The 17,286-nt window shown below is 29.3% G+C and overlaps 1 protein-coding gene across 9 annotated transcripts in view; it reads right to left on the bottom strand.

Annotated features, from left to right (window-relative positions):
• LOC129952700 (uncharacterized) overlaps window positions 1-15,296 on the bottom strand; it is a 52,787-nt gene extending 37,491 nt beyond the window's left edge. For 2 of the 9 annotated variants that reach the window (XM_056065474.1, XM_056065475.1), the window contains exons 1-4: window positions 14,580-15,289; window positions 2,342-2,498; window positions 2,065-2,231; window positions 1,429-1,464 (exon numbers count right to left, since the gene is read on the bottom strand). In XM_056065474.1, coding sequence (XP_055921449.1) covers window positions 1,429-1,464; window positions 2,065-2,231; window positions 2,342-2,498; window positions 14,580-14,808 — 589 coding nt within the window. In that variant the 5' untranslated portion in view covers window positions 14,809-15,289. Of the gene's footprint in view, window positions 1-1,428; window positions 1,465-2,064; window positions 2,232-2,341; window positions 2,499-14,579 lie in introns of all 9 variants that reach the window. The other 7 variants (XM_056065467.1, XM_056065469.1, XM_056065472.1 and 4 more) reach the window with 6 other exon arrangements.
• Window positions 15,297-17,286: the final 1,990 nt, after the last annotated feature.

Genomic DNA, 17,286 nt, shown 5'->3' with positions numbered 1-17,286 from the left:
ACTAAAGTACAAAATAATTTTGATTTTTTATTTCACTTTTGAACGTGCAATAAAACCTTTAGACAATAGTATTTTATATTGTAAAAAAAATATATTTTTATTTTATTATACATAAATCGTTTTGGAATTTATTGCAGGGTTCGTAAAATATAGTCACATTTTTCCTATTTTCTCACGATCCGAAAAAAAATTCTAATACCCTTCCTTTCGGACTCTTAAAATATCATTTATCTATCAGAACAAAAACAATTATTTGCTTTATGTTTTTCTTCAATTCGTGAGAGAAAAACCTCCCGAGTTTTGTTCACTAAAAGATCTGAAAAGATTGGAAGCAAATCATGCTTTGGATGCTTTTGTTTCAGTTGTTTACTAAATGAGTCAAAAAAAGTATTCAAATTAAAAAAATAAGTCTTTCAAAAACTAGTTAAAAATACGTCAAGTTGTTGAAGGTGTAAAAAAATATAAAAGGAAAAATGACATTGCATAAAAATGCTTAGTGTAAGTTCTGAAAATAATTTGTATTAGGAATTTTCAGGAAGTAAAAGTGTTACCATTTTTAATTAAACAATTTGAAGGCACATAAAACACTGAATTGTTTCAATAATCACTGGAAAACTTTTAGGAGGAAGGAAGGCCTATTGGAAAACTAGCATCTACAGTTCGTGCGGTTCCATCAGTGGAACGGGCTTTAAGTTTTCTTGCAGTCATTATTATTAAAAATAGGAGCAAAAGAAACAAAACATAATGTGTTGCTTGTTAGTCTGAACATTGATTTAATTTTGATTAAGAATCACTACAAAAACTGAAATATATTATTTCTTTTTATTAACGATCGGTTCTGAATGAATCTTCTGCGATTAATTCGTGAACGAATTATATTCTTCAGTTCCCAAAAAATTGTTTGTATTTATTTTTAAAAGAATTATTAATATTTTTCCAATTTTTTTTTTTCATTCTCTTTAACTCACTATTATAATACAAATTCACTTATTTATTAGCATTTTATTATCTGCTAAGCTATGACCATAAATAGAATAAATGCATTTGGAGCAATCGTTTTATTATTTAGTTTGAAAAATATTCCTTGTACGAGTATGAAATAATTTAATTGGAATAGATGCTATGATAAATAAATCTTATAATTCGTTATTAAATTGAGAGTTATTTTTGGAATGGGGAAATTAAACAGTGGAGGTTGCCTAAAGGGATTTTGTTTTGTCAAGATCACGGTTAATTTTTATTTGATTAAATTAAAGTTAGAATTAAAGGAAACAAAACAACAGAAATATTAGACAAATACACAAAAATAGATGTAGAAAAATTCAAATCAAATTAAAAAAAAAAAACACATGGAGTGGAGGAAGATTGGGTCCTTCAAACATTTTTAGTGTTTAAGGGTATTTTAAACATTTAAAAGCCAAGACTTACCCATTACCCTTGGAGGACATGTCGCATGATCAGGACCTGCAGTCAATTTAACAAATTAAAATAATGTAGAAGCCTCCTTTTTAAGACATATTTTGCGTTTTCCTCCACAATGATGTTAGTCACAAATCTAGTTTTATTTTTGTTTTTAATTTGTTATCTACTGAACTAAAATTGAAAAAGAGCTTTCAGCCTGCTCATTTTTTGACTGCTCGAAGAAAACCGAGTATCCAGTCTAAGCAGCGTAGATATTTGTACGTTTTTCTTGTTGATTGTTTAATTTTTTCTTTTTTGCAATTATTAAAAATTTCAAAGAACAAAATAAAATAACTAAATCTACTTTTATTAGTTTACCTTGGATTACCTACAACACTTCAAGAAACAAATTAAAACTAACTTCACATAAATAATTATATTAATATGTTACTAACAATGAGTTTTTGGCTAAATGTGAAAATTTAGTTCTATTTATATGAATAATCCGAAATGGAGTTTAGTTGTCGAATTACTATTATTCTACAACTGCAACTGCATTAATTATTATTTATCTTTTATTTGTATTTACAAATATTTTGAAAAATAAAACAAAAACAAAAAATAATCCCTTAGCAACACACAGAAAGCAACGTTTAAACTTACAGAAAAGTACGGCTACGAAATCAGTATCCTCGATGATTTTAAGCAAAATCTTTGCGTTAACTTCTTCAATGCGATCGGGCAGGTCCATGGCTTCGAGTGATGTAAGGAAATCGAGGACGCCTTCTTCGTCCATAAGATCACCATCGTAGATAATTGGTTCCTTTTCACTGGCGGTGATTAACGTTTTGTTAATTTTAAGTTTTCATCATATTATTGTTTAATTAATTTGGCAATTATGCAGTGCGGTGTATATTGGATTTTGGATAGTGAAACTTACCGGAAGTACGTGAGCGCTGGGAAGGTTTTAATTCCATATTGTTTTGCTAGTCGTTTATCGTTAATTTTTACAAAGTCCACACCAAACGAATCAGTGTCATCGTCAATTTTTTCGAGTTCAGACAATACTTTATCACAGGTTACACAACTTCTGGCATCTAAATAAAATGATAAAAGATTTTTTTTTTAATTTTTTACTTTTTCAAATTAAAATTGTAGTTAAATCGAATAAATGGACGTTCTTGATATCCAAAATAATTGAATATTACATTCTCTTTAGGATACAATATAGAATCATTTACGTTTGTAAATTTGGGATTTTTTTTTCTTTAACGAGAGACAGTTTAACAGTTTTGATACTTTGTATGTTTTTATATTTAAAAAGTTTATTAAATCTTTAATTAGCGTTTGAAAGGATTAAAATTAAGTATTTAGCGTTATATGAATTAAGGTGTTTTTTTGAGACTACTGTAACTACGTAAATTTCGCTCATTTCTTGTTCACGTTTATACTTCAGCGGCCTTTAGCAGTGCAGGGTCCTTCTCAAAATTTAATACTCTGCAATTGACACTTGCTATTTATCCCTTACTCTTACCAACGAGGTAGTACGGTTCCTTACCTTAATTTTTCCAAAAAAATATAATTTTTCTGCTAACACCTATATTGTAATATATGGATAAGTAGTGATGGGATCAATAAGAAGTATAGAGTGGGGCTAGTATGACTTCTATAAATAATTTCAAGCTTAATGGAAAACATATCAAGGCCAGAAATTTAATATATTAGATTAGCAGGAAATTCCTTCAAAACCAAGTTTGTTGCAAGATATTTTTAAGACAATTCTAAGTTAGAAGTTTTTCGAAAATTTGATGATGACGCCAATTGAACCCCCTTATGCTGTTTTTGTGGAAGAACTATTTTTGAAGAATTTCAATGAATAATAAATAACGACAAACTTCCACGACTACTGACGAAGACTTACAAACATCCGTGCTTGAATAAAGAAAAGAATTTAAAACATATGCGAAAAAAACACAACACGAATAAAAACGGAGAATATAGGACGCAGATTTAATATAAAAAGAGAAGTTAGACAAGGAGATCTGCTTTCATTAATTTATCTAGTTCAGTCCTGAAAGAAATGTTCGAGAAAACTAACTATGAAATAAGGATATGAGGAAAGGTTTTTAACAATTTAAGATTTGCAGACGATATAGTTTTTATTTCTAGAAAAGCTACACACATTCAAGATATATTGACGGAACTTACTTAATGAATTAAATCAGTACGTAGAAGATTACATATATTTGGAAGAGCTTAAATCATTTAAGGACCAAGAAAATTAAGAAATTAACAGACGCATCACCAATAGCTGTGAACGATTCTGTAGTCTTAAGCATATTTTACAATTCTATCAGACATAATGAAATTTATATTCGACTCTGCGATTCTACTGTTTCTTACTTACCGACTTTAAACAATGAGCTTGACTGCAAAAACACTTGACCAGCTATTCTTGGCTGTCATGCTCAAAATAGAAAGAAAAACTCTGAACATACGACCAAGTCAAAAGGTGCGAAATATATTTGCAATTGAACCTTAGTTATTTACATCAAAAATAAACAAAGAAGTATAAAATGAAGTTGGGTAAGTCATGTCACTAGACTTCAAGACCAAATATGGACAAAAATGGTGACCAGAGAACAAAAGACCAGCAGAATGACATAATAAAAGATAGTGTGACTATCTATCATACATAAGCAAAAATTGGTACAACGAAGCCAAACATAGAGACACATGGACAGCCTTAATAGAGAGTTATGCCAATAATGATAAAGTTGTATTCAACTTTTACCAATCTTTAAAGTGTTGATATAGGCTGGGGACTTGTCTTGTGGTATAACAAATACAAGAAATATTTTCATTTAAAAAAGGCATAAACATACATACATATAAAGCCAGTCTCACAAATAAGGTCCTCTTCCTATTTAAACTTCAAAGAGAATTTTATAATCATATTTTAAAGTATTTGTTAATGATATGTTGAAAAAAAAAATTTTTGAAAATATGTTCAGTTTACTCAAATCCAAAAAAATAAATTTTTTTTATTTAAAAGAAATTTCAAATCAATTAATTAACAAATAGAATGTAAAATATAGATCTAAGAATATGTAAACTGAAAGTGGAGTACATCATGACAAACCAAGAATATTGGAAAATAAAATTGTAAGAGAAAATGAATTCAAAATTATATCTAAGGAGAATGCGTGTTCATCTTTCTTTCTGATTCTTTGTTAAACGCGTACAATTTTTTACTTTTTCTTCTTGAAATTGTTAATGCTGTAATTTTGTAATGCTGACACAGAATTGGTTTAATGTATATATATTTTATATTATTATATTGCAAACATAGTGAGTAACTTTACAATTAAAAAATGTTAGCGTTATATTCAAAAATTGTTTTCAAAAAGAGTGCTGTTGAGCTAAAATACATCAATACCTGCTTTACATAAGTTTGCACAAAAAAATCGTTAGAGTGGCCCAAAATTTCACACACTTGCTTAAAGAGATTTGTATCTAAAGATCTTAGATTATTCGGTTACACGTTCGAATTGACTTAACGTTTTATATCTCTGGCTGATTCATAAACCCTTTTGATATTTTTTTGTGGGGTATTGTTAAGGTCTGATATTATATTAACAATCTGGAATGAAGTACTTAAGGATAGTGTCACGCAAGCAATCCGTAAGCTAATCTCAATGACTTGATAAATGAGATACACTCGTATAAACGGTAGATGTGAGGAATTTTTTAAATATATATATTTTTTAAAAACCACTTAATTATTTAATAGGAAATATCGTAAATCTTTGTACATGTACATATTTTTAAAATAGAAAGAATAGATCTGTATTTATAATTAAATTATGTGGGTACATTTAAGTATCATAACAATAAATCTTTGTAGTACCCTTGGAGTGTTGGCTAGTTTTTAAGACCTTTTGTTAGATGCATTGGGTTTAATCCCTATTTTACACGGGTTTTGTCTCTGGCGATAACCCGTGTCGTGATGGTTAGTGAGTTGGACTGTCATGCAAGGGGTCTTGGGTTCAATCTCTGCCTATGCCAGCTAATTTTTTTCACGGGTACGGCCTCTTGCGAGGAATTAACAAGTCCTCCAAGAGTAATTCTTGTCATTAAAAGTGCTTCCTCAAATTAGCCCTTCGGATTCGGCATATAAACTGTAGATCCCTTCCTTCTCTGAAAACATTACTCGATCACAGGAATAGTTCAGAGTTGTAAGTCACTAGGCCCTGGTTCTCTAAGGATTGTCCAAAAGAAAGTCTTCAGTCAACGGAACTTAAGCTTATTGAGCATTTGTGTGAAGAAAATATATCAAGTGATAGCTAGAGAACTGCAACCCAAGCAACAAAAACCAATTACCCAATTAATATTGAATACATACATTCTTTCACAAAAAAACCTTGTCGCATCGATGCCGCAGCTACTAACGGCTGTGATAACGATTAAAAGTGGCCGTATAAATTAATAATTTATAATTTTACCATAAAATACAAATTCTTCTGGCTTTCATATCCAAGTGTACGCTTAATTTTGTGCCAGGTATTCCAAGAATTTTACAGTTTCGTAAATGTTATTCTGATTTGTTAATTGTTTTAAAAATTGTTTCTCGCGTTTATGCCAATATTTAATATTTTATAAAAGAAAATTAAATACAAAATAATACTAGAAATATAGAATTTTAAACATTAAAAACAGCAAAACAGTTTGTTCTTATTATTGTTGTACGTCTTAAAGTATTGACAATAAATATGTTTTTAAATAATGTTTGTTTATTTTGGAAGTTTTTGCTTGCAACATTAAAACAATTTATAAATATTTTATAATACAATACAAAGTTCAAATTTTAAGCTACCTGAATATATACTAATAAACATATCAAAAATTATCAAAGGAAAGGAAGCATTAAAACCAATAAAATTTGTTCGCACATTTTAAACAAATTTTGTATTGATTTTGTACCTAAATAAATTTAAAGAAGTTCTTTTTTTTATAGACAAATGATATCTTCTTTTTGTTTTGTTTTCAATAATTAAATACACAACGAACGAGTATCCGCATCGGGTGATGGCTTATACGTAATATTTGTTTGAATTTTCAACATTTAAACTTTCTTAAAACATATAATTCGCAACATCGATAAAATCTTTAAATATTGGATTGTGTTCTTTGAAGTATAATTTTAGTTTATGGATCTGCAAATTGGAAATGTGTTTTTAAAAGGTTTCTAAGTAAAGTTTATGAAGTTCTTGAGACATTTGTTAAAATTAAACCCCATTTTTACATGAGTTGATTTAATGATCAAATCAAATGGTGTTTATTAAGAAAATTGATATAGTATATGATATTAGTGAAATAATATTTGCATGACGTTATTATGCATTCACTCACATTTTTAAGTAGTAAACAGGCGCATTATTCAAAACTTAAGGGACCTTCGAGGAAATAGCTATAATAGTTGGAATTTACAGATTTGAAAATCTGTTCACTGAAAAACTGTACTTCAATGTTTTCTTCCAGACAATAAAATTGTACTTTTCAAATGGATTTTGAGGGGCTTATTTCAAAACCTATAACAAAATTAATGTATTACTACAGTTTTTGGAGATATATATTACTTTTAAAAATTCGAAAAACACGTACTTATAAGTCTTTGTATATAAATACACATAGTCCAAAAAGTTTTCGTACAGCAGCTTTTTTTTTTGTTGATTCGAGATAAAATATTTACTGTAACAATACATTAAAAACAGGTTTTTAAAAATCACAATCCCATTTTTTGTAATTTGGTTAAGGTGAAAACTTTCATTTTTTTAATGTTCCCACTTTCGTTCTTACATTTATACCTAGTATTTTTTCAAAAAATTACTAAATTTAGGCTGCTGTACAGCACCTTTTTGGACTAAGTATATATATATCTCAATTTATGAAATAGCATTTTTTTTAAATCGTAATGGTTTTCCAAATCTATAATCCTCTTCTTTAATACTCATTTGAAACTTTTTATTATTTCATAAAATATTCCTGTCTTAAAAAAAAATATGAAAAATACGCTGAATCATTGTGCGAAAACAGTTTCAACACAAAAAGGTTACACGGTTTAAAAATATTTGTTTTTGTAACGAATCCGCTTCCCAAACAATAAATAATGTTGAAAACGTGTACTTTTAAAACGCCAGTAATTAGTTAGAGTTAAAATCAGTAATAAAAATTAAGTTGAAAACGTATTTTTCAAAGCTATAAAAGTATTAAATTCAAGGTTTTCTTAAAACTTCATGCAGAGTCAAATAGAGACTCACAACTAATGAGAATTAGCAAAAACTAATTTATATTCTAAAATTATTTGCACTGTATCTAGAATAGAACGATTTGTAGTTTTCAAAATCATCATGCAATTTTTTGTTAAGAGAAATGCATGAGTTCTTTTTAGTATTTTTAAAGGGTCATAGTTTTAAAAATCTGAATTAATAGACAAATTTAAAGGCGGTATTCAAATTAAGGACATCTCACTAATTGAAGAAAGTATTGTTTAGTTTGTGGGACCAAAAGAAACCAGTGTTGCTGGTGTACTGTTTAATTCTTAATACACTTTAAATTTTCCACATAACAAAACCTTCTTTACAGTTTGCTATGGAGTATTGACATTTGTTGTTTTCGTTTGAAACCTTTAGGTTTTTGAACTACCTGAAAGTCTATTATAGGAACAGAAAACCGTTGAACCTATAAGATCCAAATAAATTAACGCCAACATTAAGCTACTTGCTAAAAACTTTCTCAGACAATTAATTAAGTATAAATGATTTATAATATCAACTGTATTAAAGAACTGATATTCCATCCCCCAGACCAGAAAGCGTGTCACCAGAGCGTAGAGTATTATAAAATAAATTATGATTTTGTGGTGGTCATCGTTGTCGCCATCGGCCAAGTTCAACAACGGCCAGTCCTCCCAAAGAAATTAAAAAGCCAAGTAAACTAGCAAAGCAAAATAAAAAAAAAATTAAATAAGACTTATTAATAATGCTGCAGTTTTGGCTCATTGAAAAACAAAAAAAAACTGCATTTTACGGGTGCACCAATTTAGAATTTGAACTTCCCACAACATCCTGCTGTCAGCGATCAGAACTGATAGAACATGGCGAGCAGGTAGAAATAGCAAATTTATCAGCGTTTAGCCTCAAGACGAAAAAATAAATAAATCGAAAGGAAGATTCGAAGAAGATGCAAAAGAATCTACTGAAAACGCTGTACTGTCTATAGTGTACAGTGTATCATACACGTTACACGTAGCAAGTGTTACAGCTGTTTTTCTGTTCTTAGCGTTTTTTCGGTTGATTAGGTTTTCGAGTGTTGTACGAAAATATTTGTTTGCTTTTTAGTAGACAAACTATTTTGTGTCACAGTTTGCCAAGAGTTATGTTATGTAGGTATAGTTTTTCTTTTTAGTTGTGACAAAAATAGAATTTTTGTTTTTTTTTGTTTTAAAGTTTAGTTCAATTGCGGACATTCAAATTAAATACAAAGTATTAATTTATGGCAACAAACAGACAGTTCTCTTTAAGTGCAAAACAACATTGTGTGTAATAAACCATACATCAAAATATAATTGTTCTATAGGGACAAATATAATTTGATAGTTCGTCAAACTGCATCTTGAACACAATTTATGTGTTTCACAATTTATGCAGCTATGATAAAGAAATCAATCTAAGCAATTGGACTATTTTTAAAACAACATATTGTCAGAAACCTCAGCTTCGATAGAATGACCTATAATGCAATTTGCTTCGGAAGACATCGAGAGTTGAGCAAAAACTGTTTTTAATTGTTTTAAAGTTTATGAATTTATCATGATTAGTATCATAGCAACATTTTCAATGTTCAAATGAAACCGTTTTCTTTACAAATTTTATTTAAACGGTGATTTTTTAAGAGCTTGAGAATTTAAAAAAAAAAAAAAAACGCATAAAATTTGCAAAATCTCATCGATTCTTTATTTGAAACGTTAGATTGGTCCATGACATTTACTTTTTGAAGATAATTTCATTTAAATGTTGACCGCGGCTGCGTCTTAGGTGGTCCATTCGGAAAGTCCAATTTTGGGTAACTTTTTCGAGCATTTCGGCCGGAATAGCCCGAATTTCTTCGGAAATGTTGTCTTCCAAAGCTGGATTAGTTGCTGGCTTATTTGGGTAGACGTGAAACACATTTCGAACCGAATACTGATTTTGGTAATAAAATTCAATGATTTGCAAGCGTTGCTCGTTAGTAAGTCTATTCATGATAAAATGTCAAAGCATACTGAGCATCTTTCTCTTTGACACCATGTCTGAAATCCCGCGTGATCTGTCAAATACTAATGCATGAAAATCCTAACCTCAAAAAAATCACCCTTTAACTTGATTTTTGGTAAAAGTATTTAAAAATGTTTATTATGCATGCTGTCATGCCAGGTGCCTTCTATTCAATCTCTACCTTGACACCTTAAGTTTTTTTTTCATGCGTACTGACTCTTGCAAGGAATCGACAAACCTTCCATAAGTAATTCTTATCATAAAAAGTGCTTTTTCAAACTAGCTGTTCGAATTCGGAAGCATCTATACCCGACATTGCTCTCACACAGGAGCGGAATAGAGATGTAAGTTGGTCCTGGTTCAATACGGGCTTAATTTACTTATTATTTTTATATTAAATTGCAATTGCGCGCATAAATCCACAGCAGATTTGGAATGTTGATAAGCCTCACACATCTGGGTCAAATAAATTATTAAAACTACTAGATACTTTATAAATACAATTGTGTGTTTTAAATATTGCATTTTTAAATAACTATAAAACCTATTTCCAGGTATAATACTTAACCCTTTAAATAATCTTTTATTATGAAGTAGAATATTGTACCACAGAGACCAAAAGACAGATTTAGAAAAAAATTGCTCAATAGTGATTAATAAAAACGCTATTAGTTATTTTTATTGAGCTTTTTTATGACATACAATTTTAAGCAAACCAAACAATGTTTTATCTTAAGGTTTAATTGTATACTCAATTCGAATCTTGCCGTAAGATTTTTCTATTACGTAATTTTTTGTTTTTAAAGACAATCAAAAATGGAGTTTTTAAGTCACATGTTAAAGGCACATTTTGTAGCTTAAGAATTAATGGTATGATGATTTAGCAAAGTACTATGCTTTGTCTTCTAGGTACAGTTTAAATCATTTTGGCATCTAACTTGGATTTAGAAAATTTTCATAAGTTTTGAGCCTTTATTTGACTCTATATGATGTTTTCAGCAAACCTTGAATCATTGGTTTATAAAATACATTTAGGAGTGTTGATTGAAAATCAGAACTTCGATTTTAACTTTCTGCTTTGCTTTCAAATTTGTATATATTTTTAAATACCGACGGATTCGTTACAAGAACAACGGTTGCTTTTAAACCGTGTTAACTTTCAACGTTTCTTTTAATAAATAATAAAGATTTTTCGAAAATTGTAAGTAATACTATAAGTTATGTCGAAGATATTGTCCTTATTCAGACGAGGAGCTCGAAATTAATAAAAACAAAGTTTTATTGTAATAAGAATAAATTGACGGAGAAAACAGAAAATAAAAACTAAAATGGCAACATTTCTAATGTAAAGAGTGCAAACTGTGGTATCAAAAACGAGACTGCTATGTATATTGCTGCATTTTTTAATGAAGTAAGTTCTGTTTGTGTTTATCGATGAAGTTAAGATCTGTTTCGTTTTGAACTTCAGGGCGTTCTTCCACAGATATTATAGATTACACATAATAGATTTGGAAAACCATTACGAAATAATTTTTTAGTTGAAATTGAATAAAGGCCACCAAAACCAATTGGAAAAGTACAATATTGTTAACCAGTGTTAAATATCGTTTTTTTTACTACTATAGAAATAAATGTAAAAACCAAATCATTAACATTGAAAAAAAGTTAGTTTCCCCCTTCACCTTTTTACCAAATTAAAAAAAAATGTGGTTGTATTTTTCAAAAACCCGTTTTTAATATATTGTTATAGTAAATATTTTATCTTGAATCAATAAAAAGAAAGCTGCTGTACTTTGTCTGCGTAATGTTACTTTTTTTAAGTTCCCATTGCAGAAAATTGTAACTGTTGCAATTGGTTGAACTGAATATTGAGAAGTTTATTGACGTTACAAGGTCTCTAGAAATCTAAATCCTTTATTTTAAGTGAAGTGAGATGTCTGTATAAGCGTGTGTATGAACTCTTAATACACTTTTTTCTTTGATCATATCTCAAAAACCAGACAAAAATATCAACCTACAGAAACTTTCAAGAATAGTTTTTTGATTCAAAAATCTTTAAGAAAAAACAATAAAAGTAATTTTTAAACAATCAATACATAATACTGGTGGTAGATGTTTTGACCCTTCTTCGAAAATATATAGCTGTATATGTATATAGTTTAGTACACTATATACCTTTATATACCCTTCACGTTTGGAAGGGATCCTATATGGTGCCGGAATCGCGGACTGTAAGTATTCAAAATGTGCTCAATTTTTAAAAATATCTGTCCCTCAAAAATTAAACTTATTTTCCTCAAAAATTTTGTCTGCATAGATTATTCAACCGAATCACTTGAAAATTGGATATTTTTTTCACAACTTTTAAAGCTAGAATCATAATCCGATTTGAATTATTTCTCTTACAATAAAAAAAAAAAAACTAATAAAAAAAGACCCGATCTTACAAACTTCCTTTTCAAAATACGCCATTTTGTCAATTTGTATGTTTTTTTAACCACAGCTGGACTCTTTTTGATTGAGAATCTTTTTAAATGTTGTGTTTCAGATGAGTAGAAGCCTTGAAATCATCTACGACGAGCCATAACCTGGGTCATCTTCAGCAGAATTTGTATAATAATAAATATTGTTTTTAAAATGAAAAAGAAAAATATTGTATGCTCAATAAACGTAGCAATAAGCCCCTAAACAGTTGAAACATCCTTCTTTTAATTTTTAATGGAAAAAATAGGTGACATTTTTGTACTTTAGACGACCTGGTCCCCTTATTGGTAAATCTTTTCATCAGTATGTACTAATTCAAGTTTATGCTCTAGGAATCTTCAAATCTTATTTATATTAAAATTTCCATAAAGTAAAGAAATGATAGAACACACATAAATTAAAAAATCTATAAACTCCAAAAACAACTGACATGAATGCTAAAAGCTGTAAGAATTAGTGAATTTTGAAAACCCGATTCTGGTCACAAGTAGATTTATGCATCCACATTTTCAATTAACATTTTTAGTCTCCTAGGCTTGAAAATTATTTCAAAACAAGAGGGCTGACAAATAAGTCAAAAGTAACCTTGTTGTAAATGTGGCTGGCTGAAAAATCCAACACACTTAGACCAGAATCTGGTGCGTTGTGATACCTCAAGTCAAGAGTAAATTTAAAAGTAGGTGCCTATAAAATATATTTTCAAGTTCAAATTCAAACAAATGTATGTATAACGTACGTCATGTGTCTTAAATTCACCTGATGATTCTAATTTTAACAAAATCTGACATTTTCAACACTGAAAACTGCTTGATATAAAAATGCATATTTATTCTTGTGCGATGTTTTAGAGAGACTTGGAGAAAACCAAGAATCATATTGTGTATAAAATTTTTGACGTTTGTTTACCTACAATAATTCAGTTTTCGAATTTAAAAAATAGAATTAACACAATGATAAACAACAAGAAAAAAAAACACGTAAAATAAAATCATTAGCGGGATTTAATTTCTTTGTCTTTTCTTTTATAATTTTTAAATTGTATTCACCTTCCAAAAATAATTTTTATATTTCTTATTTTTCTTCTGTCACCATTGAAATTTATTTTTGGAAAATTTTCTTGCGTGAATAGGTATATTTTTGTTGTAATCGCAAACGTAGAAAAGTATCTAATATCGAACAGCATTTGTATTTTTTTGATTTTATTATTATTATTGAAGTCATGGAAAAACATAAAGACAAATTATGTATATGTACGAGTATATACATATGTACATACATACATATATACATCACATGAGTTGAGTATAATAAATAGACGAACAAAATTATTTAAAATTCTTGTCAAGAATATTTTCTACATTAAATATTTTGAAAATATTCTGAAAGCGGAATGATGGTTTTGATAGTTTTTAAAATATTCTCAACAGCAGCATTGGTGAAAAGTAAGTTAGAGCGCACTGAAATCAACATTATTCTGTTTTCTACCGCTGCTGTCTCGACAGCTTCTTCTGGCTAGAGAGCAAGGAAAATCTATTTCTAGAATAGAGTTTTTTCGTTTTTACATTGAAATTGTATAAAATGCAGAGCTCTTGAGACTTCTGAGAGAAAAAGAGATTAAAAATGAGGGAGCAATCTCAAGAATGGCGGGCGTTGCGTTGAATTGAGAGGAAAAAGTGAAAAAAGTAAGATATTTTCTACCATAAGCCATCACGTAAAACCAGAAAAAAGTAATAAAATTGTCAGAAAAATGTCGAATCAGGTCGGACGGTATGTAGGTAGGTAGGTATGTATCAACTCTGATGCCTGATGTCTGATGATTTTCCCAGAGTATGTATATTTTTTCAAAAATGAAAAAGTGGGGAAAATTATATTTGCCAAAAATTGACAGCACCACCGAAAGATTTAACGTTATATAATCCGACGAAAGGAAATGGATTACGTCGATTAGCAGCAGCAGCAGCCATATTGGTGTATAGCGGAAATGCAAATGTATATTAATAATATTTGCATATCAGTCCATTGTAAATAAAGATTGTTGAACACAAGTGGTGTTTTCTTAAAAGTCCTGGGTCACTCTCAATCTGAATCGCGACGGATGACGGGCGTGGGCCGTTAATTAAATTCCGAGTGCACCATGACTAAAAATCTCATAAAAGCGTAGGCAAAACACAAGAATAACCCCACAGATACAAAAGAATTTTCACGCTATTTTATTTTTAAGCCCACCGACATACACACTCACACATTTTTTTTTCAGATAAAAAAATACACTCTCACTTTTCGCTTGGTAAAATATTATTCATATTCATTTTTATTTATTTCACTTTCATTCGAATCCTTTTTTTCGCTCTCGAGTCTGGCGGAATATTAAAAACTTACACCAGAATACGGCCACGTAATCCTTTTCGGCTAGGAGCTTATCCAATTGCTTCGCATTGACCTCCTCGATTACGGCTTCTGGTTCTAGAGGAAGTGCTGGTGGTGGTGGTGGGGCAGAGCCACCACCCTGTGATCCTTTTTTGTTTGCACAGTTTACATATCCGGGAAAACTAAGTGCCAAAAATGAGCACACTAATATAGTTATCACTTTTATTCGCGAAAATGTCATATCGTTTTGATGAAAAATTTGTATTTAACTTTAAGTTTAAACAAAATAAATTAAATAAAAAAAGAAATATTTTCTAACTTAACTTTATATAGAAAGGCGTATCAACTGAGCGAACGTGAAAAACGATCAAAAAGAAAACTAATTTTTGTATATATGTGTGTATATTTTCTTTTTACAGAGAACACAATTAAAACAAAATTAAATAAAAAAGCTAAACTTAAATTTAAGTTAAAAAAAAGTCAAAAAATGAACGTCTTTCGCGGACTATGGTTGGCAAAAGTTCCGCTAATTTCAGAGGTCCGCTCGCAACTGACCGTTTTCTAATTTTTCTTGGGGAACGGAATTTTTTTTTATTTAAGTGTTTTTGTTTTAAGTTTTAAAATAAACTCTGTTCCTTTCGACTTTCGTGGATGTCTAAACAGCGGCGAAAAAGTTTATGCTTTGCTTGTTTTTCATTCTCGATGAGCTACTCGTATATGCCTGAGATTGAAGCGAAGGAAAATCATCATTTGGTCGGTCGCGGTCGGTCGTCTGCTCGTCATTATCGGTCTGTTGAGTTTGAGCATATCGTTGAGTTTTTCCTCGAAATGAAAATTCTTTCACTATGGCCATCTTGTTCTAACTTACAATAAAGGAGGTACAATTGTGGTTTTGAAGGAAATGAAGCTACAGGAGGCATACGAGTATAAGCAACACCAACTTGTTGATGCTACATTTCATACATACGTTAGGTTAATTCTTTTTTGTTTTTTAATTGTTGTAAACATTTAAAAATAGATCAAACGTAGATTTTGCCACCTATGTACATAACCTATGCAAGTAATTTAGCTAGAGAAACACACAGCTATCATATTAATGGGTCTTTTTGTTTAATGTTTATTGTTTTAAGTCTTTTTTGGCATTTGTTTTTATTGGAATTTGGAATGATATGAGTTTTGTGTGGATGTTAAACAATCCACAGTCACTCAAAAATGTTTATATTATTAACTTCCCATAGGAAGTTATTGTAATGGGTCCGATTTGTCAAATTGAAAATTTTGACATTTCTCGACGTTTCAAGGTCCCTAGAGTCGAAATAAAAGATTTTTAGAAAGATGTCTGTGCGTGCGTGTGTACGTACGTTCGTACGTCCGTACGTCTGTACGTCCGTACGTCCGTACGTTCGCGAAGTTTTTTTCGTCGTCCATAGCTCAAGAACCAGAAGAGATATCGACTTCAAATAAATGTTGTTATACAGATAATAAGGCAGAAAGATGCAGAAAGGGCTCTCAAGAAAATTGCGTGGGTGGTTTTTTTACCATAGCAGTTTAAAAAAAAGGTGAAAATTTTGGTTAACCCTAAATATCTATCGAACCAAAAACGTTAGAGACTTGAATTAAATTTTATATAATAAACTGTAACGTGATCTCAAAGAAGTATATTTTTTGAAAAAAATCTATCTAACGGTTTTTTTCTAAATCAAAAAAAAACTGAAAAAAAAAATTTGTCACCTCCTAAATTTAACGACTAACATATGATTTCATCTCCAAAACAATTTTGAGCAACGGAGAATAATGTTTTTGAAATCTGATAAACTTTTGAGAAAAATCGAATTGACAGTTTTTTTTATAAAAAATAAAAATCTAAAAAAAACATTACTCAAAGTTCGTAAAAATTAAATATCGATTCAAATATCTTTTCAAAAACTTAAAATTTAGGCTTCAAGCTTATTTTATCTTATAAGAAATATTGTTTTCAACATTCAGTAAAATTTTGAGGAAAATCGAATTGACAGTTTTTTTTACAAAAAATAAAAACCTAAACAAAAAATGAATAAAAGTTGGTAAAAATTGATTGTCGACCCAAATATCTTTTGAAAACTTTGAGATATTGGCTTTAATTTACTTTTATCTGTTAAAAAATATTGTTGTCAACGTCCAGTAAAATTTTGAACAAAATCGAATTGACAGTTTTTCTTATAAAAAATTAAAAACCGAACAAAAATTAACAAAAGTTGGTAAAAATTAAATATGGATTCAAATATCTTTTCAAAAACTTGAAAGTTAGACTTCATACTTATTTTATCTTATAAGAAATATGGTTTTAAGCATTCTGAAAGATGTTTAGAAAAATCGAATTGACAGTTTTTTTACAAAAAATAAAAACCTTAAAAAAAAATTTATAAAAGTTGGTAAAAATTGATTTTCGACTCAAATATCTTTTAAAAAGTTGTAGATATTGGCTTTCAACTACTTTTATCTTTCAAAAAATATTGTTGTTAACATTTAGTAAAATTTTGAAAAAAATCGAATTAATAGTTTTTGTACAAAAAATTAAATACTTAAAAAAAAATTTAACAAAAGTTGGTAAAAATTGATTTTCGACTCAAATATCTTTTCAAAACTATAAAATATTGGCTTCAAACTAATTTTATCTTATAGAAAATATTGTTTTCAACATTCGATAGAATTTTGAAGAAAATCGAATTGACGGTTTTTT

Source organism: Eupeodes corollae, chromosome 3 (genome assembly GCF_945859685.1).
Source record: "Eupeodes corollae chromosome 3, idEupCoro1.1, whole genome shotgun sequence".
NCBI lineage: Eukaryota > Metazoa > Arthropoda > Insecta > Diptera > Syrphidae > Eupeodes > Eupeodes corollae.
Note: the sequence above shows the minus strand (reverse complement) of the source record. Positions and strands in the feature narration are given on the sequence as shown.